The sequence below is a fragment of the Podarcis gaigeae genome, assembly GCF_964106915.1.
Source record: "Podarcis gaigeae genome assembly, chromosome: 16".
Lineage (NCBI taxonomy): Eukaryota > Metazoa > Chordata > Lepidosauria > Squamata > Lacertidae > Podarcis > Podarcis gaigeae.
This window is the reverse complement of record NC_139693.1, coordinates 6,239,354-6,264,380: the sequence shown is the minus strand read 5'-3', so window position 1 is coordinate 6,264,380 and position 25,027 is coordinate 6,239,354. Positions and strand designations below refer to the sequence as shown.

At 43.7% G+C, this 25,027-nt stretch overlaps 1 protein-coding gene across 1 annotated transcript; it reads left to right on the top strand.

Moving 5' to 3' along the window:
- The first annotated feature begins 1,696 nt into the window (after positions 1-1,696).
- LOC310833308 (uncharacterized protein) lies at positions 1,697-3,085 on the top strand. The gene has a single exon (XM_083715935.1). The coding sequence runs from the start codon at positions 1,846-1,848 to the stop codon at positions 2,794-2,796; it is 951 nt and encodes a 316-aa protein (XP_083572061.1). The 5' UTR covers positions 1,697-1,845; the 3' UTR covers positions 2,797-3,085.
- Positions 3,086-25,027: the final 21,942 nt, after the last annotated feature.

Genomic DNA, 25,027 nt, shown 5'->3' with positions numbered 1-25,027 from the left:
AGCTATGCACTGATGCAATGATAATGCTATTTGGTTAGGAGGCTGCAAAGGGTTGATTTGGCTTCTTGATACAGTGTGCAATTCCTTGCATTCAGTGGAGGGAGAGGGGCATTCTTATAGATGTAAATGAGGAATGGAGAACCATTCGGGAATGGGTGATGGTACCTGAGCAGCTGAGTTCGCAGCAAATGAATTGGTGTGTCCTCCCCAACAGCAATGCTTGAATGACAGCTGCAGCTAAGCCAGAGATTGCATCCTTACCTAAACCTGTTCCAAGAGGCACCTTAATCCTTTATGATTATCAAGGGATAAAACTGTCAGACAAAGGTTCACTGAGGAATTGTTCCCAGAAGAAGCCTTATGCATCCATGCCCTGCTTGCAGGGCCAGACCTGCTTAGCTGGTGCAGGGGGGGCATGTCATTCATATTATCTGTCCTCCATATCTACACCAGATATATGGTTTGGCTTGCTAGCTGGCAGCCAACCAGGTAGCACTGAGGGAACAGATTCTAGGCAGAAAGTACAGAAAACAGAGAGATGAAGCTAGGGATTCTGGAGGCGGTCAATCAGTCACTGGTTGCCCCATTTCAAAGCACCAGAGCAAGATCACCTAATGAAAGGACCCTCCGCTATAAAAAAAATTATTTAATTTAGACATTGCCTTTCATGTAGGTTGCACAGAAAATAACAATACCAATGGCAAAAAAATGTTTTGAACCCTTAGTATATATTTTTAAACAAAATATCAGAATGTTGATAAAACTCTACAAAAGAGGGGGAAATGCAGCAGTGATCTAGGACAATAAAATCAGAGAAACATAGCAGGCCAGGGAGTTAATTAGAACCTTCCACCCTGACATGCTGATTTTTAAAAAATGTGTGAGATTGATTGATTTTGCACTGCCTACATATGCTTACATGACAGGTGGAATCATATCAATCCACTCTTCCATCTATCCATAGCTCACAAAATTTACATACCATTTTATCATTTACAAAAAAGAGGTTTACAAAAAGAATGAAACAGTAAAGCTATCAGGGGGAAAAATCTGTTAAAAAACATTTGAAGAATAATAAAATAATAATGGGTAAACTAAATCCAGATTAAAACACACGCCAATCTTCTATGCTTCAGGATAGGCTGGCTTAAACAATGACATTTAAGGCAGGGGCAGACTATACTACAGTGAGGATGCTCATCTGATATCAATGGGGGGGGGGGGAACCCCATTTCTTACAAATGTGCAATGAGTATTATATGGTACCTGGAACAGTGCCAGTTTCACAGATCAAAGCTGTTGAGTGGATATATACAGAGGGAATCTCACAAGGAAACTGGTCCTGAGCTATATATATTATTCAATCATGGGATCCAGCACAAGTGACCACCACCTGATGCTGCAGCCTCAGTGACCACCCTGAGGACCACTAGGCCCTTTCAGAAACGAGCACCGCAGTCATCAGTGTGCCATAACCATTCTTTGCCTTGTTTCAGGCTTAAGTCACAGAAACAACTGCCACACCGAAGCCGAAAAATGAGCCAACAAAGACAAAGCGGGAGCTGTTGCGGCGGTTCAGGAGGCAGTGGCGGCAGTGGCGGCAGTGGCGGCGGTGGTGGTGGCTGCTCTGGAGGCGGCGGCGGAGGCGGAGGCCAAAGCCAAAGCCAAAGCTCATCCTGCTGCGGAAGAAGCAGAGGCGGAGGCGGTGGCGGAGGCCAAAGCCAAAGCTCATCCTGCTGCGGAAGAAGCGGAGGCGGAGGCGGAGGCCAAAGCCAAAGCTCATCCTGCTGCGGAAGAGGCGGAGGAGGATCTGGTGGCAGCTGCGGCGGTGGCGGTGGCAGTGGGATGATGCAAATCCGCGGAGGAGGAGGCAGCTGCGGAGGATCTGGCGGTGGTGGTGGAGGAGGAGGAGGCTGCTGCTGCTGCAGTGGAGGCGGCGGAGGCGGCGGACAGTCTGGCGGAATCATCATTATTCCATGTGGAGGCGGCCAGTCTTCTGGGTGCTGTGGTGGAGGTGGATATGGAGGTGGATATGGAGGTGGCCAGCAAAGGATCCCCATAGTTATTGGCGGAGGATCTGGAGGGGTTTGCTGTGGAGCTAGCGGCGGCGGTGCAGTATGCTGCGGATCATCCGGCGGTGGTGGTGGCCAGTCTTCTGGGTGCTGTGCTGGAGGTGGATCTGGTGGTGGCATGGGCCAGCAAAAGATCCCCATGGTTATTGGTGGAGGATCTAGCGGCGGCAGTGGGGGTGCAGTATGTTGCAGCTCATCCGGCGGTGGCGGCGGCGGCGGTGCCGTTTGTTGCAGCTCCTCTGGTGGTGGAAGCTCAGGTGGGGTTAAGGTTCTTGGAGGAGGATCTGGTGGAGGAGGTGGAGGAGGTGGAGGATCCGGTGGGAAAACCATCATCATAGGTGGAGGAAGTGGTGGGGGATCTGGTGGGGGAGTATGTTGCAGTTCGTCTGGCGGCAGTGGCGGTGGCGGTTCCGTTTGCTGTAGCTCATCTGGGGGTGGAGGCTCAGGTGGGGTTAAGGTGATTGGAGGAGGATCTGGTGGAGGAGGAGGAGGAGGAGGTGGAGGATCAGGTGGGAAAACCATTGTCATATCTGGAGGAAGCAGTGGTGGTGGTGGTGGTGGAGGAGGAGGAGGAGCTGTCTGCTGCAGCAGCGGCAGTGGCGGAGCTGTCTGCTGCAGCAGTGGTGGATCTGGTGGTGGATCCTCGCAGACCAAGTGCCCCATTGTCGTCCCAGTATGCATTGGGCAAACAAAGCAGCCCTGCTCCATGCCAAGCATCAAGTAAAATGCAACATTTGCCAAGCAACCCAAGATAAGCTAACTTTGCCAGTTCACATCAGTGTCCTGACAACATCATGTTAAGCCCAAAACACTTCTGCATGTTGCTTTGCCCTTCCATTATTCAATGGTGTTTTATGTTTGCATGTTCAATGTGTGGCTCATTCTTCAATGTAATTTATGAATGTGTGTGTGTTTGTGGTGGATGAGAGTTTCCTCATCCACCCACTGCTGCTGATTTCCTTGTTTCAATCTCCCTTAATGCAAGGGATTAAATAAAGCTTACTTAGAATCAACACATCTGTCGTGTCTTCTTCCATCACCCCTCTGCCATTATCACAATCCATCTGCTACATGCCTCTTTTAGGTTCAGCTTTATAAAATTTGTATACTGCTTCCCACTAAGGTTGTCCCACAATTGTCCCAACCAAAGTTTTCTTTTTTAAAAAAGAACCAACCCAAAGCAGTTATAAAATCAATATCAGCAGCAGCTGATGCAACATCTAGAGGAAAGGTTTCCCCCCTCTCTCAATGCACTAGAACTTGTGGATATTCAGAGAAGCTGAAGATTCAGGGCAGCATAGTTGAACTCTAGAATGCATTCCCAGAAATGGCAGTGATGGCCACCAACTTGAATGGCTTTCAGTGATGACTGGGGAAAATAATTGTGGAAAAGAAGACTATCAATGGCTCCTGCCATGATGACTATGCTCTTTCTTCAAGCTCAGAGGCAGTACTACATCTGAATACCAACTTCCTCAAACCACAAATGAGGAAAGGGGTCTTCTGCTTGAGTCCTTCCTGAGGGTTTCCCATGGTGGCATCTGTGGAACTTAGATAACAGGATGGTGGACTAGATGAGCCATTGCCCTGATCCAGCAGGCTCTTTTTATGTCCTTATGATCTTATGCTCATGCTGCTCTGAAGACCCTTAGGATCCATAGTGGGTGGCTGTAAGCTCTCAAAAACGCATAGTCTTTCCCAGTATAAGGTAGCTATATATAGTCAAATTGACCCACAGTCACTTCCAAGCATCATCCTGGTAGAAGAGCTCACAACTCAGTGATCAGGCTTTGAAACCACAATGTCCCAGATTCACTCTCAAGTATCTCTAGTGGAATAATAATAATAATAATAATAATAATAATAATAATAATAATAATAATAATAATTTATTTGTATCCCACCTTCCCCGGCTGAGGCCAGGCTCAGAGCAGCTAACACCATAAAAACAACACAATATGCATAAAAACAGACATCAATTAAGTAAAATACATCTTAAAATTAGTTCAGACAAGTTAAAATCTAGGCAAATGGCAATTATCAGGTTGGAATTGAGAGTGGTTAATACTTGCCAGGACCAACTGTTTCCACTGATCATACAAGGACCTGTGAGTGGGTTGGGGACCTCCTTCGGGCTTGTTTTATACAAAGGAAAGTAAGTCAGACTGCATCCTGCCCCAAAGCCTGGAGGAACAGGCCCTGTGGAAAGATGTCAAATCCTACAGGGCCCTGGTCTCTTGTGGGAGAGCATTCCACCAGGCTGGGACCATGGCTGAAAAGGCCCTGGGTCTAGTTGAGGCAAGTCTAATTTTCCTGGGGCCCAGGATCTTCAAGGTGTTGTTGTTAGCAGACCGCAAGGTCCTCAGTGGGGTATACCAGGAGAGGTGGTCCCATAGGTACGAGGGCTTTAAAGGTTAAAACCAGGACCTTAAACCTGACCCTATACTCTACCAGGAGCCAGTGCAGCTGGTATAGCACTGGGTGAATGTGATGCCGCGGCAAGGACCCTGTAAGAAGTCTCGTCGCGGCATTCTGCACCCGCTGGAGTTTCTGGGTCAGTCTCAAGGACAGCCCCACGTAGAGTGAGTTACAATAGTCAAGCCTGGAGGTGACCGTTGCATGGATCACAGTGGCGAGGTCAGGGCGAGAGAGATAAAGGGACCAACTGCTTAGCTTGGTGGAGATGAAAAAAATGTCGCCTTTGTCATAGCTGTCACCTGCGCCTCCATAGAAAGGGAGGCGTCAAATATTACACTCAAACTCTTGACGGAAGGCGCTGGCACTAATTGCGCCCCTGCAAGGGATGGAAGTTGGCCCCCCAACCCCATATCATGTCAACCCAGCCAAAGGACCTCTGACTTCAAAGGATTTAACTTCAACAGGCTCCCACGTAACCATCCAGCCACAGCTTCCAAACATCTGATCAATGTGTCTGGGGTCGAGCAGGCATGGCTGTCCATCAACAGATAGAGTTGGGTGTCATCAGCATACTGATGGCAATCCAAACCAAAATTCCAGACAAGTAATGAAGCCGTACGAACTGGTCAAGGACCAAGTTTACGACTGGCTGCATTACTTCCAGATCAATGATATGTTTAGGAAAGATACTAAAGATAAAGGATATGCCGATAAAAATTCCAGATTCCAAAACGAGATATTGAACAATAATATAAAAACTTTGTCTAAAATGTACAACCAGTTACTGGATTGGAATTTAATTGACGAGGAAGTTAAGTCAGTAATGACATACTGGGCAAGAGATTTAGGCCGTAACATCTACTTTGAAGAATGGGAAAAACTCTGGAAACATCATCTTAAGTTCACGGCCTGCGTGACATTGAAGGAAAACTTAATGAAAATGTTCTACCGTTGGTATATGACCCCTGTAAAATTAGCTAGGATGTATGGATCCTGTAATAAGTGCTGGAAGTGCAAGAAAAGGGAGGGGACCTTCTACCATATGTGGTGGGAATGCCAGAAGGTTAAAGGGTTTGGGGAGAGTATATATAACGAAATGAAGAAAATCTTGAGATACACCTTTGTTAAAAAACCAGAGGCCTTCTTGTTGGGATTGGTAGGAAGGGAGATAAAGAGGGAAGATTACAAGCTGTTTCAGTACGCAACAACGGCAGCAAGAGTCTTATTAGCTAAAAACTGGAAATCAGAGGGTCTACCGACAATCGAGGAATGGAGATCAAAACTATTAGAATATGTGGAGATGGATAGGATGACAGGGAAAATCAGATATTTAAAGGATCAGAGGTTCACCAAAGATTGGGAAAATTTCACGAACTATCTGGAAAATCTAAGTGATGGACAGATAACACTAGTGGGTTTCAAAGGAGTTCTGTAAAAAGTAAAGGGTACTGTCTAAAGAGAAACGGGAGAATTAGGATGAATAATGGCATTACAAACTAAGAACTGCGAAATTTCAAAAAAGATTAGTATGGATGATTTGTGGAAAGGCTGAAGGAAGTCACATTTAAAAATCTGTGAAAGTAACAATTGAATCTGTATATCTTATTTTTGTATTTTGAATTATGCAAACTAATAAAAATCATGCATTGAAAAAACAAAATTCCAGACAAGCTGGACAAGGGGGTGCATAAAGATGTTGAAATGCATCGGGGAGAGAATTGCGCCCTGAGGTACTCCACACACCAAGGAGTAGTGCAGCGACAGCTCCCCACCCCCCAGTGCCACCCTCTGTCCCCAACCAGAAAGGAACGAGTGCAGCCATTGAAGGACTATGACCCAAATCCCCACGTCGGTGAGGCGGACTAGAGTACTTAGAAATGGGCCAAAAAGTCTCAGGCATAAGCTCATGCTAAGGTCCCATGTTCTGCCTACAGTTGTGCTGTCTGCTACCAGAGGTGCTGTTACTGCAGCTGCTGTGCATCCTAGAAATGGAGTGTAATAATTAACAAATAAGTCAATTTCAGTCCTTCCTTCCTTCCTTCCTTCCTTCCTTCCTTCCTTCCTTCCTTCCTTCCTTCCTCTCTCTCTCTCTCTCTCTCTCTCTCTCTCTCTCTCTCTCAAGGTCTCTGAAGACAAGAAAGGCTCTATGTTCATCTGAGTGTAGAGCTCACCAGCTTTGTTTCTTTTCCCATTTTTCTGAAGACAAGAGAGGCCCCAAGGCTACCAGGAGCCATAATGGTAGAGTGAAAGCTTTCACAGTCACATAAACATTTAAAAAACAGCTCCCAGAATGGGACTGGTGGGGCAGAAGGCAGGAAGGGCACCAGTAGGTGGAGCCAGAGTCAATGGCAGGAAGAGTCCATTCATCCTAAATTTGTCCCCACCTTCTTTCCTGGGTCCTACCAGGGCAACATAGAGACTAAAGAGGAGGAAGCTTACAGGCAAGGCAATCTCCTGTAAATGTAGGCAGACATATGGGGGCTGGCTAAATGGAGACTGAGGTTGTCAATGTCCCATTCACCCAAATAGACCAGCCTCCACTGCCAATCAGCATGACCAATGGGACTGATAGAAAATGCAATCCAACAACATTTGGAGGGCCAGTGATTCATTTGACCAATGGAAGAGCATAGTAGAAGACACAACTGGCTTTTTTTGGGGGGGGGGGATAGAAAGGTGTTGTCAAGCACAGCTTTCTGCTGAAACTTTGTTCTTAAAGACAATGGGATGGATCATTTTTGCAGATAACTATTGAACTGAGTCTTGACCAGAACCTCCACTCCACCAAGTCAGATCTTCTGTATATTTGTTGTCTTGGTTGGCAACTAGGAATGATCTATAAGCAGTGGTCAAGGTGGTTCTTCAAGGTCATTGCTAACTACAAGCATGGCAGAGAGCCTAGTTAACAAAAGTTGGGATGGCAGTCCCTTGTGGTCCTAAGTTAAGAATACATTTATTTCATGGGTCGCAGCTGTATTTTTCACACGGCTCAGTTGCATGGTGGCTTGTGGCCACTGGGACAGGTGAGGCTGGATTTGCAGTAGATGCCACTGGAGCTAATGACAAGCAGAGCCAGCCAATTGTCTCTTCCTCCCTGTTGTGGTTAGGGAAAAGTTCTCCCCACTCCACCCAACAAAACTTGTGGAAATCCAATAAAGCTGAATGTTGGAAGATTCAGGGCAGATGAAAGGAAGTCCTTCTTCACACTGCACATAGTTAAACTGTACAACTCACTCCCCCAGGAGCAGTGATGGCCACCAACTTAGATGGCTTTAAAAGAGAATTGGACAACCTTATGGAGGAACAGGCTATCAATGTCTCCATCAGCCCCATTGTTGCATGACCATTGTTGTCATGTTAATGACAGGGGTGATGAGGCCGGAAATTAAAGTGATAAGCATCTGATGTGAGAGACATTGTGTTGACATCACACTTCTCTTCTCCAAGCTGATTCTTGACCTGATCCAACAGAGCCAGGCTGTTCTTATGTTCTTAGAAAGATCCATCAGCAGGATTGTTGAGTGAGCTCATAGGACAAAAGAGAATCAAAGGACGAAGTAGGACCATGTAGAAGTCAACATCAAAGAAGAACCAGAGATATAGGCATACGCCAGACCTCAGGAGAACCATGTTTTCCAAGCAAGAGTTAAGTAGAGTAGGAAGCCCTCTTCTTCTCCTTCCAGCCCAGAAGTGCTCAATAATCAGTCTGTGTGGGCAGATTTAGCCCAGGGCCTGAAGGTACTTCCTCAAGGATGCTGTCACCTGCAGTTCAATATTTCACCACATAGGGGCAGGCAACAGGGCTTTGCTTCAGTCGTGTGTGTGATTTCCACTTTGTAGGGCTGCCATACATCCGGGAAATCCTGGGCATGTCCTTTTTTGTGGGGCCTACATGCCCATCCAAGGGGATTTTTTTACAATTTTAAGCAAATGTCTGGGGGTTTGGTGGCATTAATTCTGGGGGGGGGGGCATACCTTTTTAGTCAAGATTTTTACCTTTGGAAATATGGCAACCCTACAGTTCCTGGAAGCTGTAGTTTGTCATTAGGAAGTCCTTGCTCCCCTCGGAGAGCTACCATTCCCAGAGAGTTTTACCAATTTATCTACCTTCCCAGGAACTCTGCAAATCGTAGCTCTGTGACCGATATAGGGGTCTCCTAGCAACATTCAGCACCTTTAACAACCTAAAGTTCTCATGATGGAGTCTCAGAGAATTGTGGGATCCAGTTGTTATGGAGCGGTTGACCCATGTATAAACCCAGGATTGACAAACTAGATCTGGTTGCTTCAAAAAATGGAAAGGAAAAAAAAAAGTCCTCTGTGCCTAGTATGCACAGCAACAAAAAGCTGCTTTGTAGATCATTCCTGTTCGGTGTGCCATCCAGCCATGATTTCATCCAGGAGATTCCACATTTTCTTTTCCCCTCTACCCCACCTGTGTTGCATTATTTTCTCTCTTTCACGCCAACTGACAGTGTTCACATCTGCAGTGCATTCTCTGTCCTCACTGGGAATATTTTAAAAATTGTTTTCTGGGGGGCTTTCTTTGCATACCCCCTCTTCTTCTTTTAAAGTTTCTTCTCCAGGAAAGAAAGAAAGAAAGAAAGAAAGAAAGAAAGAAAGAAAGAAAGAAAGAGAAAGAAAGAAAGAAAGAAAGAAAGAAAGAAAGAAAGAAAGAAAGAAAGAAAGAAAGAAAGAAAGAATTTGGGATTTTCCTGACAATGATGATAGCGCCATCTTGTGCTTGGGTAGAGCTGTTTCAGATACATACAGAAAGGCATTCCTGTGTGTGTGTGTGTGTGTGTGTGTGCGTGTGTGTGTGTCTTGCCCATTGTGGCAAACAATTATCCACAACATACAAACAAGCAAACATTGATTTGTTTATTTCAATTATATATACACCAGCCTCTAATAACGCTCCCCCTGTATCATAGAATCATAGAGTTGGAAGAGACCACAAGGGCCATCGAGTCCAACCCCCTGCCAAGCAGGAAACACCATCAGAGCACTCCTGACATATGGTTGTCAAGCCTCTGCTTAAAGACCTCCAAAGAAGGAGATTCCACCACACTCCTTGGCAGCAAATTCCGCTGTCGAACAGCTCTTACTGTCAGGAAGTTCTTCCTAATGTTTAGGTGGAATCCTCTTTCTTGTAGTTTGGAACCATTGCTCCGTGTCCGCTTCTCTGGAGCAGCAGAAAACAACCTTTCTCCCTCCTCTATGTGACATCCTTTTATATATTTGAACATGGCTATCATATCACCCCTTAACCTCCTCTTCTCCAGGCTAAACATGCTCAGCTCCTTTAGCCGTTCCTCATAAGGCATTGTTTCCAGGCCTTTGACCATTTTTTGACCATTTTTGACCATTTTTTTTCTGTAGCCAACCTGATAGCTTTGTGAAAAAACTGCAAGCATTCCATGCAGATCTGAGGTGGGGAAACTTTGGCCCTCCAGATGTTGTTGCTGTTGTTTAGTCGTTTAGTTGTGTCCGACTCTTCATGACCCCATGGACCAGAGCACGCCAGGCACTCCTGTCTTCCACTGCCTCTCGCAGTTTGGTCAAACTCATGTTAGTAGCTTCGAGAACACTGCCCAACCATCTCGTTCTCTGTCACCCCCTTCTCCTTGTGCCCTCAGTCTTTCCCCAAATCAGGGTCTTTTCCAGGGAGTCTTCTCTTCTCATGAAGTGGCCTAAGTATCTTCAGGATCTGTCTTTCCAGTGAGCACTCAGGGCTGATTTCCTTCAGAATGGAGAGGTTTGATCTTCTTGCAGAAGAGTCCATGGGTCTCTCAAGAGTCTCCTCCAGCACCATAATTCAAAAGCATCAATTCTTCAGCAATCAGCCTTCTTTATGGTCCAGCTTTCACTTCCATACATCACTACTGGGAAGACTATAGCTTTAACTATACAGACCTTTGTCGGCAAGGTGATGTCTCTGCTTTTTAAGCTGCTGTCTAGGTTTGTCATCGCTTTTCTCCCAAGAAGCAGGTGTCTTTTAATTTTGTGACTGCTGTCACCATCTGCAGTGATCATGGAGCTCAAGAATAAAATCTCTCCAGATGGTATTGGACTGCAACTCCCATCATGAAGCATGGCCAATGGTCAGGAATGATGGGACTTATAGACAGTGCTATTTTTCTAGAAAAAAGGGTGCCTGAACTTACAATGAACACCTCCCTTGTTCTCTTATAATGGCAATGGCGCCCACCTAAGAGGTGCTGGAACTGAGTTCCAGTAAATTCTGGCTGATAAAAGCTCTACTTACAGTTCAGCAACATCTGGAGGGTCAAAGGTTTCCCACCCTTGATACAGACTCTTAATTGCAAAGTAAATTGGAAGGCAGGATAATAAGAAGATAAGGAAAGCCCCTAATGTTTGACTCCTGGTATCAGCAGATAGGAATGTCCCTCTGCCATAACCCTGTAGAATTTCAGTTAATCAGGATAGATAATACAGAGCTGGATGAACCAGGAGCCTGGCATCTTCCTGTGTGCTTAATTTTCTTTTTGACACCATTGCCCAAATTGGTCTTTGGGAGTGGGGAAGGATCAGGCAACTGAAGTGGGAGTTTACCATTCCTGCCCTAGCTCCACATAAAAAAAGATGGAAGCCACAAGGAACTAAATGAAACATGACTAGGAGGATGTTCAAACCTTACTTGAATCAAAAGCATTTCCAGTGTTGAATATAAGTAAATAGAAAGATGTATGCATGGGTAAGTCCATACCCAGTTTGTTTTTAAAAAAATGCAAGACACCCAATTCCTTCAATGGGGTGGCACATAAAATCCCCAAAGTTTGGATGGAAAGTTTACAACAATGAGGAGCAGCAGTGTGGTCTAGTGATTAGAACAGGGGTGACTAATGTGATGCTTTTGGAGCCCAGCTTCAGCCTCAGATAGAACAGCCAATGGTCAGGGATAATGGGACTTGGGAGTGGCATCTGGATGGTCACAGCTCACTCGCCTGACCAAGAAGAATGTAATTGAACTTCTAGTCAGCCACTTGGTCACACAGGAATCTGCCTTTCACTGGTCCAGACAATTGGTTAATCTACTTGGTACTGTCTTTGCTGACCGGCAGTAACTCTTCAGGGTTGAAGACCCACCTGAACACATCAGAGATGGAACTTGGAATCTCCTTCAAACAAAGTAGATGCTCTACCACTAAGCTATGGTCCATCACCAAGTCTCAGAGCAGAGAGAGGTCTTCCATCACTCCTCTTTCCTGGACCATTTTAAACTGGAGGTTCTCAGGAATTGAACCATGTCTGCCCATTGTCACTTGGCCTCAACCTGCTTGTTCAGGTGCATAGCATACATGATCATCATCCGGAGCACAGATCATCATCTGATGATCATCAGGAACCTGACCAAGCTTGCTCTGATCTATGGAGCATCGTGTTACATTAAATCAAGTGACAAGTCAACGTGTGACAAGGTCACATGGAGGCAAGTGCATCGTGGCTGTCATACCTCCTAACAAAAGGTTCTGTTGTGATTAACACAGCAGTTAGGCCAAGCCTGTACAAGTCATGACACATTGTCAAGGACTATGATCTACAGGGCTAGAACCATCAGAACTCAGCATTCTCAGGTACCTGCTAGAGCCCTGTGCCCTGGCATGGGCCCACTGATGGTGAGAACTCTGTGGAGCCCCAGTAATAAACCACCATTTTACATTTCCTACAAAACTCCAAAATGATGCAACTCTGAGAAATTGAAGTGAAAACTGTTTGGCACAAGTCTTAAGGGCCACCAAATAGTTCTGATTGGAAGAAGTGCTGTGCTGCCTAATAGGACCATCCACAGTGGGGAGAATGTCACACTCCTATGGATATAATAATAATAATAATAATAATAATAATAATAATAATAATAATAATAATAATTTATTTCTACCCCATCCATCTGGCTGGGTTTTCCCAGCCACTCTGGGCAGCTTCCAACAAAAGATTAAAAATTCAATAAACATCAGTCATTAAAAACTTCCCTAAACAGGGCTGCCTTCATATAATTTTTTACTTCTTTGACATCTGATGGGAGGGCATTCCACAGGTTGAGTGCCACTACCGAGAAGGCCCTCTGTCTGGTTCCCTGTAACTTCGCTTTTCGCAGTGAGGGAACCGCCAGAACGTCCTGGCACTGGACAATATTTGACTTCGCTGCAGGTTCATTCAGTTTATCTTATGGGTTATTGCAAGTATTTTTCATCTTATTGCTTTATTTTCATTTTGTTGTCTTATATTTGTGACTTGCTACGAGACTCCTTCGAGAAGGCCCTCAACGCTGGACCTCTGTGTCTGGGCAGAACGATAGGGGTGGAGACACACCTTCAGGTATACTTAGAGGCTAGCCTCCAAGTCTTAAAAAGTATAAACCTCTTGGCAATAAGCTCGCCATAAATGCAGAGTTTGAGATGCAATGCAGTCCAAACAAATCAACATCAAGTGCAGAGAATCAGTCCAGGTTAAAATCATTGACATTGTCTACCAAAAACTTCACTCTTGTGGTCTATCCCCACAACACCTACTCACTATGGGCCCCACTAAAGCAAAGAGACTAATTGTTGTTGTTGATTAGTCGTTTAGTCGTGTCCGACTCTTCGTGACCCCATGGACCAGAGCACGCCAGGCACTTCTGTCTTCCACTGCCTCCCGCAGTTTAGTCAAACTCATGCTGGTAGCTTCGAGAACACTATCCAACCATCTCATCCTCTGTTGTCCCCTTCTCCTTGTGCCCTCCATATTTCCCAACATCAGGGTCTTTTCCAGGGAGTCTTCTCTTCTCATGAGGTGGCCAAAGTATTGGAGTCTCAGCTTCAGGATCTGCCCTTCCAGTGAGCACTCAGGGCTGATTTCCTTCAGAATGGATAGGTTGGATCTTCTTGCAGTCCATGGGACTCTCAAGAGTCTCGTCCAGCACCATAATTCAAAAGCATCAATTTTTCAGCGATCAGCCTTCTTTATGGTCCAGCTTTCACTTCCATACATCACTACTGGGAAAACCATAGCTTTTACTATACAGACCTTTGTTGGCAAGGTGATGTCTCTGCTTTTTAAGATGCTGTCTAGGATTGCCATCTGCTTCCTCCCAAGAAGCAGGCGTCTTTTAATTTTGTGGCTGCTGTCACCATCTGCAGTGATCATGGAGCCCAAGAAAGTAAAATCTCTCACTGCCTCCATTTCTTCCCCTTCTATTTTCCAGGAGGTGATGGGCCCAGTGGCCATGATCTTCGTTGTTTTTTTATTGATGTTGAGCTTCAGACCATATTTTGCGCTCTCCTCTTTCACCCTCATTAAAAGGTTCTTTAATTCCTCCTCACTTTCTGCCATAAAGGTTGTGTCGTCCGCATATCTGAGGTTGTTGATCTTTCTTCCGGCAATCTTAATTCCGGCTAGCGATTCATCCAGCCCAGCCTTTCGCATGATGAATTCTGCATATAAGTTAAATAAGCAGGGAGACAATATACAGCCTTGTCGTACTCCTTTCCCAATGTTGAACCAATCAGTTGTTCCATATCCAGTTCTAACTGTAGCTTCTTGTCCCACATAGAGATTTCTCAGGAGACAGATGAGGTGATCAGGCACTCCCATTTCTTTAAGACTTGCCATAGTTTGCTGTGGTCGACACAGTCAAAGGCTTTTGCATAGTCAATGAAGCAGAAGAAGATGTCTTTCTGGAACTCTCTAGCTTTCTCCATAATTCAGTGCATGTTCGCAATTTGGTCTCTGGTTCCTCTGCCCCTTCGAAATCCAGCTTGCACTTCTGGGAGTTCTCAGTCCACATACTGCTTGAGCCTTGCTTGTAGAATTTTTAGCATAACCTTGCTAGCGTGTGAAATGAGTGCAATTGTGTGGTAGTTGGAGCATTCTTTGGCACTGCCCTTCTTTGGGATTGGGATGTAGACTGATCTTCTCCAATACTCTGGCCACTGATGAGTTTTCCAAACTTGCTGGCATATTGAGTATAGCACCTTAACAGCATCATCTTTTAAAATATAAAATAGTTTAGCTGGAATACCATCACTTCCACTGGCCTTGTTATTTGAGGTACTTTCTAAGGCCCGTTTGACTTCACTCTCCAGGATGTCTGGCTCAAGGTCAGCAACCACACTACCTGGGGTGTACAAGCCATCCATATCTTTCTGGTATAAGTCCTCTGTGTATTCTTGCCACCTCTTCTTGATGTCTTCTGCTTCTGTTAGGTCCTTACAACTTCTGTCCTTTATTATGGTAATCTTTGTATGAAATGTTCCTTTCATATCTCCAATTTTCTTGAACAGATCTCTGGTTCTTCCCATTCTGTTGTTTTCCTCTATTTCTTTGCATTGCTCGTTTAAGAAGGCCTTCTTGTCTCTTCTTGCTATTTTTTGGAAATCTGCATTCAATTTCCTGTATCTTTCACTATCTCCCTCGCATTTTGCTTGCCTTCTCTCTCCCGCTATTTGTAAGGCCTCGTTGGACAGCCACTTTACTTTCTTGCATTTCTTTTTCATTGGGATGGTTTTCGTTGCTGCCTCCTGTATAATGTTGCGAGCCTCCACCCATAGTTCTTCAGGCACTCTGTCCAGCAAATCTAAATCCTTAAACCTGTTCCTCACTTCCACTGTGTATTCATAAGGGATTTGGTTTAGATTGTATCTTACCGGCCCAGTGGTTTTTCCTACTTTCTTCAGTTTAAGCTTGAATTTTGCTATAAGAAGCTGATGATCTGAGCCACGGTCAGCTCCAGGTCTTGTTTTTGCTGACTGTATAGAGCTTCTCCATCTTTGGCTGCAGAGAATATAATCAATCTGATTTTGATGCTGCCCATCTGGTGATGTCCATGTGTAGAGTTGTCTCCTGTGTTGTTGGAAAAGAGTGTTTGTGATGACCAGCTTGTTCTCTTGGCAGAACTCTATTAGCCTTTGCACTGCTTCATTTTGATCACCAAGGCCAATCTTGTCAGTTGTTCCTTTTATCTCTTGATTCCCTACTTTAGCATTCCAGTCCCCTATAATGAGAAGAACATCCTTCTTTGGTGTCACTTGTATAAGGTTTTGTAAGTATTCATAAAATTGGTCAATTTCAGTTTCTTCAGCACCAGTAGTTGGTGCATAAACTTGGATTACTGTGATGTTAAAAGGTCTAACAGTCTAGTTGGTCAACGTCTAAAAGATATCGAGCATCACAACAACCTGGCCACTATAAGAAAATTCTGCCCTTGGTATGTTCATTTTCCACCTTTCCATTTTGATTCTCTGGCCACATATCTGCACAAACCTATTATCCCAAAATAGGCTGCTAGGTTCATAGCAGGGGCAATCAGAATAAGGGCCACTAACTGACTGCTGATTCAGGACTTGTGCTCTTATATAAAATTTCCCTTTCTGCTTACATTGTAATGTTTTACTGTTGCTATGGCCATTGGCTAATGCGAATAAAGTTTCATCTATCTATCTATCTATCTATCTATCTATCTATCTATCTATCTATCATCTATCTATCTATCTATCTATCTATCTATCTATCTAATCTATCTATCTTCTATCATGCTATGTTGGCAGTCTTCATTGATAGCTTTATGTACCATGAATTTGCTGGATACTTTTCAATAGCCATCCAAATTGCATATATGACTCCAGCTGTCCTTCTGATTGTATATAAATTCTTTTAACTGGTTCTAATCTTGTGGTGTGTGTTTTTTAAATCATGGAAACCACCATGGGTAGGGTTGCCATATTTCAAGGAGTAAAATTCCTGACATCTACAAAGTCGTTGAATGCTCCCCCCCCCCCTTTTAAGAAAACAGCAAAATTGTGGAGCTCTTTTCCCTGCTTTTTCCATTGTGCTGCCATACATCTGGGTTTTTCCTGACATTTTTTCTGATTCGGCAACATTCTCCCCGATGACATTTTTACACCTGAAAACCAGGACATGTCAGGAATTTTCCTGGCGTATGGCAAGCCTAACCATGGGGTTTTATGGTGAAGGAGTAGTAAGGAATCCAATGGAAAAGGCAGTGGTGGAGTTGGAATAAACATGATAACAAATAGATAAGGCAGCACCCTGTTCTCAAAAGCTTACACTGCAATTTTAAGTGGTGCAACTGTCCGAGATACGGGAAGTGGTTTTTTGTGGTTGAGGAAGTAAGTTCTTCCTGATAGTTAAGGATACAGGGAGAAGATGCTTATCTGTAAACAGCTGGGGAGTTATAACTGGCTGTTGCTTAGCATTCCATTTATTAATTTGACTTCAACCTCCAAATGGAGATCACTCATTATACAATTTGATGTCCACCAATATTTCATAAACACCTGGTCAACGTAGGGTTTGAAATCTGATTTATTCACATCTTTACACTTGAGTTAGGATAAAGGGATTGTAGATGTCAGAGGCACTGGGCCTGTGATGTCACACACAGCACACAGTGTGACATCATACGGTAGGAGGAGGCCTAGTGGGACCCATCAAGGCCTCTAGAAGGCCTGACGAGGCCTGTTGTGGGTGGCCTCCAGAAGGCCCAATGGGTCTGTGGGAGGATGCGACAGGGCCCACCACAACCTACGGAAGGCCCAGTGAGCCTTGTCAGGCCTTCCAGAGGCCCCAACAAGCACCGGTGGGCCTTCCAGAGGCTGTGGCAGGCCCCCGTTTCACAGTAAAGGCACCCCTCAATGGCAGTGTAGTAGCAGTGTGGGGGTAGTGGCAGCAGCGGTACACAGCCAAGGGTGGAGATACCTGTCCCGGCACCTGGAGAGGCATGGGGGAAGGCTAGCCAGCCCATGGGGTGGGGCTAACTGGCCACACGGCGAGCATCCTTAGCCGCCCACCACCCATGTAGCGAGTGTGGGGGGCTCTGCTAGCCGCCCGTGTAGTGAGCATCCCTAGCAGCTCGCCACCCACGCAGCAAGCATCTGGGGGTGCGGCTCGCACGGTGAGAGGGGTGGATGTGGTGTGCCAATGTCACCCGCCCTCACGGTTGACACCCAGTGCGCACCACACCCCCCACACCTGGCTTACTCTGCCAGTGTACACAGCAGCAACGTTGCACAGCACATGGCGGTTGAGGCTGTGGGTCTCAGCACCGACAATAAAAACAGCGTGGGTGCTAGGATAAGGTTACCAGATGTCCCCATTTCCCAGGGACAGTCCCCGGTTTTACAAATCAGTCCCCATACAAAATTAATTGAAGTTGAAAAGTGTCTCCGGATTCATTGAAAAAAATCTGGTAACCTTATGCTAGGATTCCTGGGGGCCCCTAGAATTGGGGCCACTGGCGGATGTTATAGCAGGCATAGGCAAACTCTGGTCCTCCAGATGTTTGGGACTATAATTCCCATCATCCCTGACCACTGGTCCTGTTAGCTAGGGATGATGGGAATTGTAGTCCCAAACATCTGGAGGGCTGGAGTTTCCCTATGCCTGTGTCATAGCATGGTCATCTCAAGAGCGGTTGTACCTCACAGCAGTGCAGCTCTGGAGTCCATAGTATGTCTCCCTACCTGCCTTCAGCCAACCAACCAAGGTCATTCTGTTTTTGTTCTCCTGTCCCGAGCCTTGTGCTAAAAAGGCTCCAAATTTTCATATGGCATCATATCCAGTTACTCTGGGAAACTTCCAAATCTCCTTTAAAAAAAAAATGAATATTTATTAACATTTTCAAATACAAAACAAAAACAAAAATAGACAAAAAATAACAAAAACACAGAAATCCAAAACTTAAAAACATTTAAAAACACATAAAATTTCAATTACTTATTTTCTTTTAACTTGTTTCTCAGACCTCCGCACACCTCCCCTTCTTGTATTCTAATTTAAATTATTAGCTCAGCAAGTCCTTTATACTTATTTCTCATCTTTAACTTAATAATTTATTTTAGCATATTGTTATTTTACTTTTCCTCTTTCTTCCATTTCCTCAATTTATTTTTGCAAACCTTATTTTCATTTAATTTAAACCATTTTAAAGACCAGTTTCAGTAAATCTCCTTTCCCTCTTTACACCCCAGAACAGCAGGGTGGGACAGTTCTCTGGCATTGCCAATGGCTTTCAATGGCCCTTTATTTTTCCTTAACGGTCCTAACCCAGCTATGATGTTTTACATACTCTAGAGGGGGAATTTCTTTGCAGGTTGGATTTTCCCTTCATATCCCAAATAATAAAAATCCAATTAGTATCTGGGATTTAGAGGGCCCCTCAAAATCTATAACACTATAAATATATGGAGGATTTGCTTCAAGATGGCGCCGAGGTAAGACGCTCTTATCGGAGCTCAAAGAGATCTTTTAACTAAATGTTGCTGGCTCTCCTTCCCCTTTTGGATTTTATTTCCTTTCACCATTTCGCTGTGCTTTTTGAACATCTTATCTTATCCTCCTCGGTGCCGGGACTTAAAGAAGCTAATGAAGCTTTAACGAAGGCTCTCAGACATTCCCTTCTGGGCATTAAGGCACTCCCTCCCAGTTTCTCGTCGACTCCTTGTGATAAACTTATTCCAAGGATTCTTAAGGACTTTTAATCGGCTTTTAACCCTAAAAACTACAAATTTATAAAACCACAAATTTCTCCCACTACTTCTAACTTCGTGGACCCCCAAACATCTCAGTTGTTTTAACAAACTGGGAAGAAGGGGGGGGTACTTCAAAGGAGTGCTATAATTGGCCCCAGTTTTAAACTCCTCGCAGCAGCCCAGCCAGGACTGAATGAAAATTGAACGAGATTGCGACCTGAGAACCTTAGCACTTTATCACTCTATTTAGAAGTCTGATCTCATCGACTTAAGAAGAATCTAGCAATGAGAAGAGCCAAAAGACTCAGGTGTCTTGATACAGAAACTGACACAGAGTCCTCTGGTTTCAAACAGAGTAATCTAGATAATTACCTGCTACCTCAAAAGCAGCACGTATCTCCTCCCAAAACCTTCCTCAACTCTTCGCATGAAAAGACAATTGAAGAGATATCCCTAGGAATAAATGAGGGCAAGGCTACTACTCCCATAACAGAGGCACAAGCACTAATTGATAGAAAGGTGGAGCTGCTAGAGGAATGCTGCCTACTGACTGCTCAAACAGTTCAAAAAATCTTTGAACAATTACAAAACATCTCCAAGAAGCTGGACAACCCAGATGAAAGGAGGCAACTCACTCCCTTCTTGCCATCCTTAACAAGCCCTGGAGATAAACAGAACAAATACAAATTTATGCCTCAAAACCAGCCAAAAACCAGAGGAAGCCCCCCTCACTCAATCAACCTGATACTGAGGCCATGTGAGATTGTTCTCCACATCTTTCCATATAGAGGGCCTCTACCTTATTGGGAGTCACCTTTCTGGGCCAGACATCATCTAAATCTGCTCCTTAGCCTTGAGGGTGGAAGCATTGACTTAAAAGCAGTCAAGAGGCTTACTAACGATGGATATTCCAAAAAAGTACTACTAAGATTTGGTAGCCATAGAATTCCAACCAAACTCTTAAGGGAAAAGGCTCATTTAGCCCAGAAAGGAATTATCCCGCGCCGACACTTTGAAGATATATCACCCAGACCATTGATTGCATCTAAAAGACAGAACAAGATGAACAAGGCCATTCCACCAGAAGCCGACATCTGCCCTACTCCTGTGGAAGAACCCAGTAGATGGGAGAAACCGCAGCCAGCTACCCGGAAAATCACGCAAGAAAAATCCAAGCTCCCAAACCATGCGACTGTAGCATCAAATAACAACCTCGCCCTTGACACAATAGACTGGACAGTCCCAGAAGAAGAAGATCTGCTGAGTAACTTTACCAAGCTACCAGATAAAGAACAAATAAACATACTCAGTAAATTGACGAAACTCCAGGCCAGATTGACCGAAATTCACCAACAGGGTCAACAAAATGCAGTAGAAACAACACACAATCAAACTTTACACTTACCAGCTTTTTCCCCAAAATGCATAGTCAAAAAGAGAGCTACAAACGGAACTTTCAAATGTATAGACGCAGAGCTTCAAATCCAGCCGCCTTTAGAATATGAAATGGCAAGGAAAAACTCCAGTAATGAAACCACAAATTCCTGGCTGAGATATCAAATATTAGCTTCAAACGAAATAGGTACCCCTACTTTAAGTACTACAAAGGACCTTAACATTGCCGAACAAAAGATGACCTCCAACAGACCTGACGCACTGAGCTCAACACCAAATGAGGCCAAAGAAATGGAAGTAGAGACTGAAAACAGTCCAACTGTCCATAACAGCCCACCAGCCACAGAAATTTCTCAGGAACAAGGAACAGTTAAGGAAGAAAATCAAGAAAGGGAGGAAATTTTAATTTCCCGCACTTTAAAAAAGAATCTAAAAGATCCACCACTATGTTCCCCACCGAAAGCAGCGACAAACGGCTGTATCTGCACAAGACAAAATCCCTCGCTAGACTTAATAACAGAACTAGAATGACTAAATGCTGTCAACCAGCCACCAACTCAAAAACGGACCCTACGCTTGCTGTCCTGGAATATCGCAGGGTGGGGAAACAAAGGCGGAGACCCAGACCTAATGAACTTCTTTAAAGACTTTGAATTAATACTTCTACAAGAAACATGGTCAACTAGAGATATCAAAATCAATGGCTTCACCTCCTATACGAAACCCGCATTGAAAACAAACACGAAGGGCCGGCCGAAAGCAGGGTTCTGTTGTATGATCAAAGACAACTTAGGGTTTGAAATCAAGCAACTAGAAGAATGCTTACCACTTGCACAAGCTCTACTTTTAACCCAAAACAAAGATTCTTTGCTACTTGTAAATGTCTATATCCCCCCAACCAAAAACAACAGCAGCAGTGAAAACTGGTCACAACTAACCTCTTATATAGAAAATCTGACCGATAAATACCCAAATGCCTCACTGATAATAGCAGGTGATTTTAATGCCAGAGTAGGAACCAACAATGAACAACTATGTAGCAAACTAAATTGGAATACTGATAATGATATCGCACATGCCCTGAAAATAGGACGATTCTCCAGAGACAGGGTTGTTAACAACGAAGGCTTACGCCTACTTGAATTATGTAACAACTTTAATTTGCAGATTGTGAATGGTTCAACAAAAGGCGATAGAAGCGGGGAGTTTACATACTTCTCCCCCCGAGGATGCAGTGTCATCGACTATATTCTTGTCCCTTATAATATTATAAATTCGATCATGGACTTCAAAATTGGAACGCGCACTGAAAGCGACCACCAGCCATTATCGTTGTCTATTAACTTAAAGGACGAAACCAAAATAACTAAGTACAATACCATAGAACCTTCTCAATACAAACAAATGACCCAATTAAAATGGTCCCAGGAAATGAGTGTAGCAGTGGGGCAAAAACTTACAGCCAACCTGAGAAAACAAGTATTATCCAACTTAAAGATCACTAATTTCTACAGTGATATTCCGAAAATTTATAATGAAATCTTTCAAATGTTTGTAGAGCTTAGTACTCCACCTAAAGTTTGGGTACTTAAACATACCGCTAGCCCTTGGTTTGATGATGAATGTTTCCAGCTAAAAAGAAAACTGTGCCAAACATTTAAAAATAATCGCACTAAACTAGAGCCCTCTTATCTTGATGAAAAAAGAAAATATCATTACATTCTGGCCGAAAAGAAACAGAAATACGCAACCCAAAAATGGCTACAATTATTTGACTCAATTCAGAGCAAAAACAACAAAGCGTTCTGGAACCTAGTGTATGGAGGATTGAAAGCCGAAAACCAACTAACTCTACCACCAATTGCAGAATCCAAATGGTTCCAATACTTTACATCTGTATTTAACAATCTACACAGTGAACTTAAAGGAAATGAAACCACCAAAAATAAAATTATTAAACTCCAGGAGTGGCCAAGGGTAGAGGAAGAGGAAATTAGAGAGATAGTTAAAAATTTCAAATCGGGGAAATCTCCTGGGCCAGACGGTCTACCAATAGAATTATTTAAGACCTATATCGATTGGTGGGCAGAACCCTTAGCCCAACTGTTTACGCTTATAGATAAATATGGGATCATACCTGAGATATGGCTAAGATCAATAATTATTCCAATCTTCAAAAATGGCGACCCAAAAGAACCAAGGAATTATAGACCGATAAGCCTTCTATCAGTGATAGGGAAAATCTACGCTAAGCACCTCTTATCTAAACTCCTTACCTGGATGAAAAATCTAAATTTACCAGGGAAAGAACAAATAGGTTTCTCCAAAGGTTGCTCCACACTAGACCACTGTCTTATACTTATGCATCTGGTTGAAAAATACAGATCCCAAAGGCAATCTAAGATATACGCTGCTTTTGTAGATTTTCGTGGTGCATTCGACTCAATTGACCGCCCAAAGTTGTGGAGGAAACTCGCAGAATTAAAAATTGATCAGCGCCTATTGATTCTAATGCAAAATCTACACTCCTCCAATACCTGTCAAGTCAAACTTAACATCAAAGGTCACCTTTCATCAGACATCCCAATCTCGAAAGGGGTAAAACAAGGGTGTATTCTTGCCCCCTTTCTATTTAATTTATTTTTATCAGACTTGCCAGATTACCTTCAAAAAATAGAATCACATGCCCCTAAACTTAATCAGAAACCAGTTCCTCTCTTACTATACGCAGACGATGCTGTCCTACTATCCTTAACGAGCTTGGGTCTGAAACGTCTTATATCTTCACTGATCCTCTATTGCGAATGTAACAAACTCTCTATAAACTATGAGAAGACAAAAATTTTGGTCTTCTCGAATGGTTGGAAATTAGAGAAATGGAAAATAAGAGGGCAAGAAATCCAACAAGTGAAAATCTATAGGTATCTGGGAATCTTATTCCAGAGCAATTTAGGGTGGGCAACCCATCGCACAAATGCCATAAAACAGGCAAAGTGCATCTCATCAGCAGTTGCCCGTTTTCATTATCAGAAAGGTAATCAATTTATTCCTGCGGCAAATCAGATATTTCAAACAAAAGTGCAATCCCAGATATTCTATGGAATCCCGCTATGGGTCCAAGCATATAACAATGATTTAAAAAAGATTCACTCTAGCTTTCTGAGACGTATTCTTGGACTCCCAGCTATGATCAAATATGAAACAATGTGTGCAGAAATAGGCATACACAGAATGGAATATTGGGCATGGTCCACCTCAATAAAGTATTGGTTACGCTGCCACTTTCGCTGCCCTCCATCAAGTCTGCTCGCTGATTTGCTCAAAGACTCCTATAAATCAAGATGGTATCAGCACCTCGAAAAAAAGATTGAATCTTTAGGCATCGAGCTGGAGCCCCTGTACAATTCTAGTGAGCAATATATCTCCCATAATATCCTAACTAGACTAAAGGATGTCGAGAGACAAAATATTATGGCAGCTGTAAACAAAATTTGCTCCCCCATATTCTATGAATTAAATATCTTAGATAGCAGAGCCAATTACGTCACTAAACTAATAATCCCAGCCCAACGTAGGGCTTTTATGCTGGCCCGTTTGAATGTTTTTCCCTCAGCATTTGTCAGGGGAAGATATCAAAACATTCCTAGAAACAAGAGACTCTGCAGATGCTCTATGAATGTCCCGGACACTGTAGAGCATATTCTCCTTCATTGCCCATTGTACAGTACGCTCCGTCAACGCGTGCTATCCCCTCTTTTGGGTGGTCTGGAACCGCAGCAAGGTGAATGTGTGGGTTTCTACCTATCCGACGTTGACCAAAGGGTAACGGCGGGGGTAGCCGAGTTTTTGGTAGCAGTCCTCCAAGGAGCAGGATAACAAGGAAAACCACTGACTCTATATGTATATATATATATGCATTTAGCAAACTGCTGCTTTTTTATATATATTTCAAGGCTTTTATATGTTATTTTCTCTTTTAAGGTTTTATTTCCATAATGCCTAATAAAGGTTTGATAAAGTAAAGTAAGTATAAATATATGTCTAGCCAGTCATTTATTTGATCCATTCAATCCATCTGATTTGCATTAACTGCATTACTTGTTAAATACATTAATGAATCAATTAATTTTAACGGATAAAGGCAACAACCGAAGTCCATGATAAAACAAAAGCTATTTTGGACAGTAAAATTGTGTATGTGTAGTAAACCTTTGATGTGAACGAAGAAGAAGAAGAAGAAGAAGAAGAAGAAGAAGAAGAAGAAGAAGAAGAAGAAGAAGAAGAAGAAGAAGAAGAAGTTGTTATTCATACCCCACCCATCTGGTTGGGTTTCCCCAGCCACTCTGGGCAGCTTCCAACAAAATATTAAAAAATCATTAAAACATCAGACATTAAAAACTTCCCTAAACAGGGCTGCCTTCAGATGTCTTCTAAAAGTCAGACAGTTGTTTATTTCCTTGACATCTGATGGGAGGGCATTCCACAAGGTGGGCACCACCACCGAGAAGGCCCTCTGCCTGGTTCCCTGTAACCTCACTTCTCGCAGGGAGGGAACCGCCAGAAGGCCCTCAGTGCTGAATCTCAGGGTCCAGAATGAACGATGAGGGTGGAGACACTCCTTCAGGTATACTGGGTCTGTAAAATTCACAT

Excerpts from the sequence above, each read along its gene's own strand:
- LOC310833308 (XM_083715935.1), top strand. The coding sequence starts at position 1,846 with ATGATGCAAATCCGCGGAGGAGGAGGCAGCTGCGGAGGATCTGGCGGT.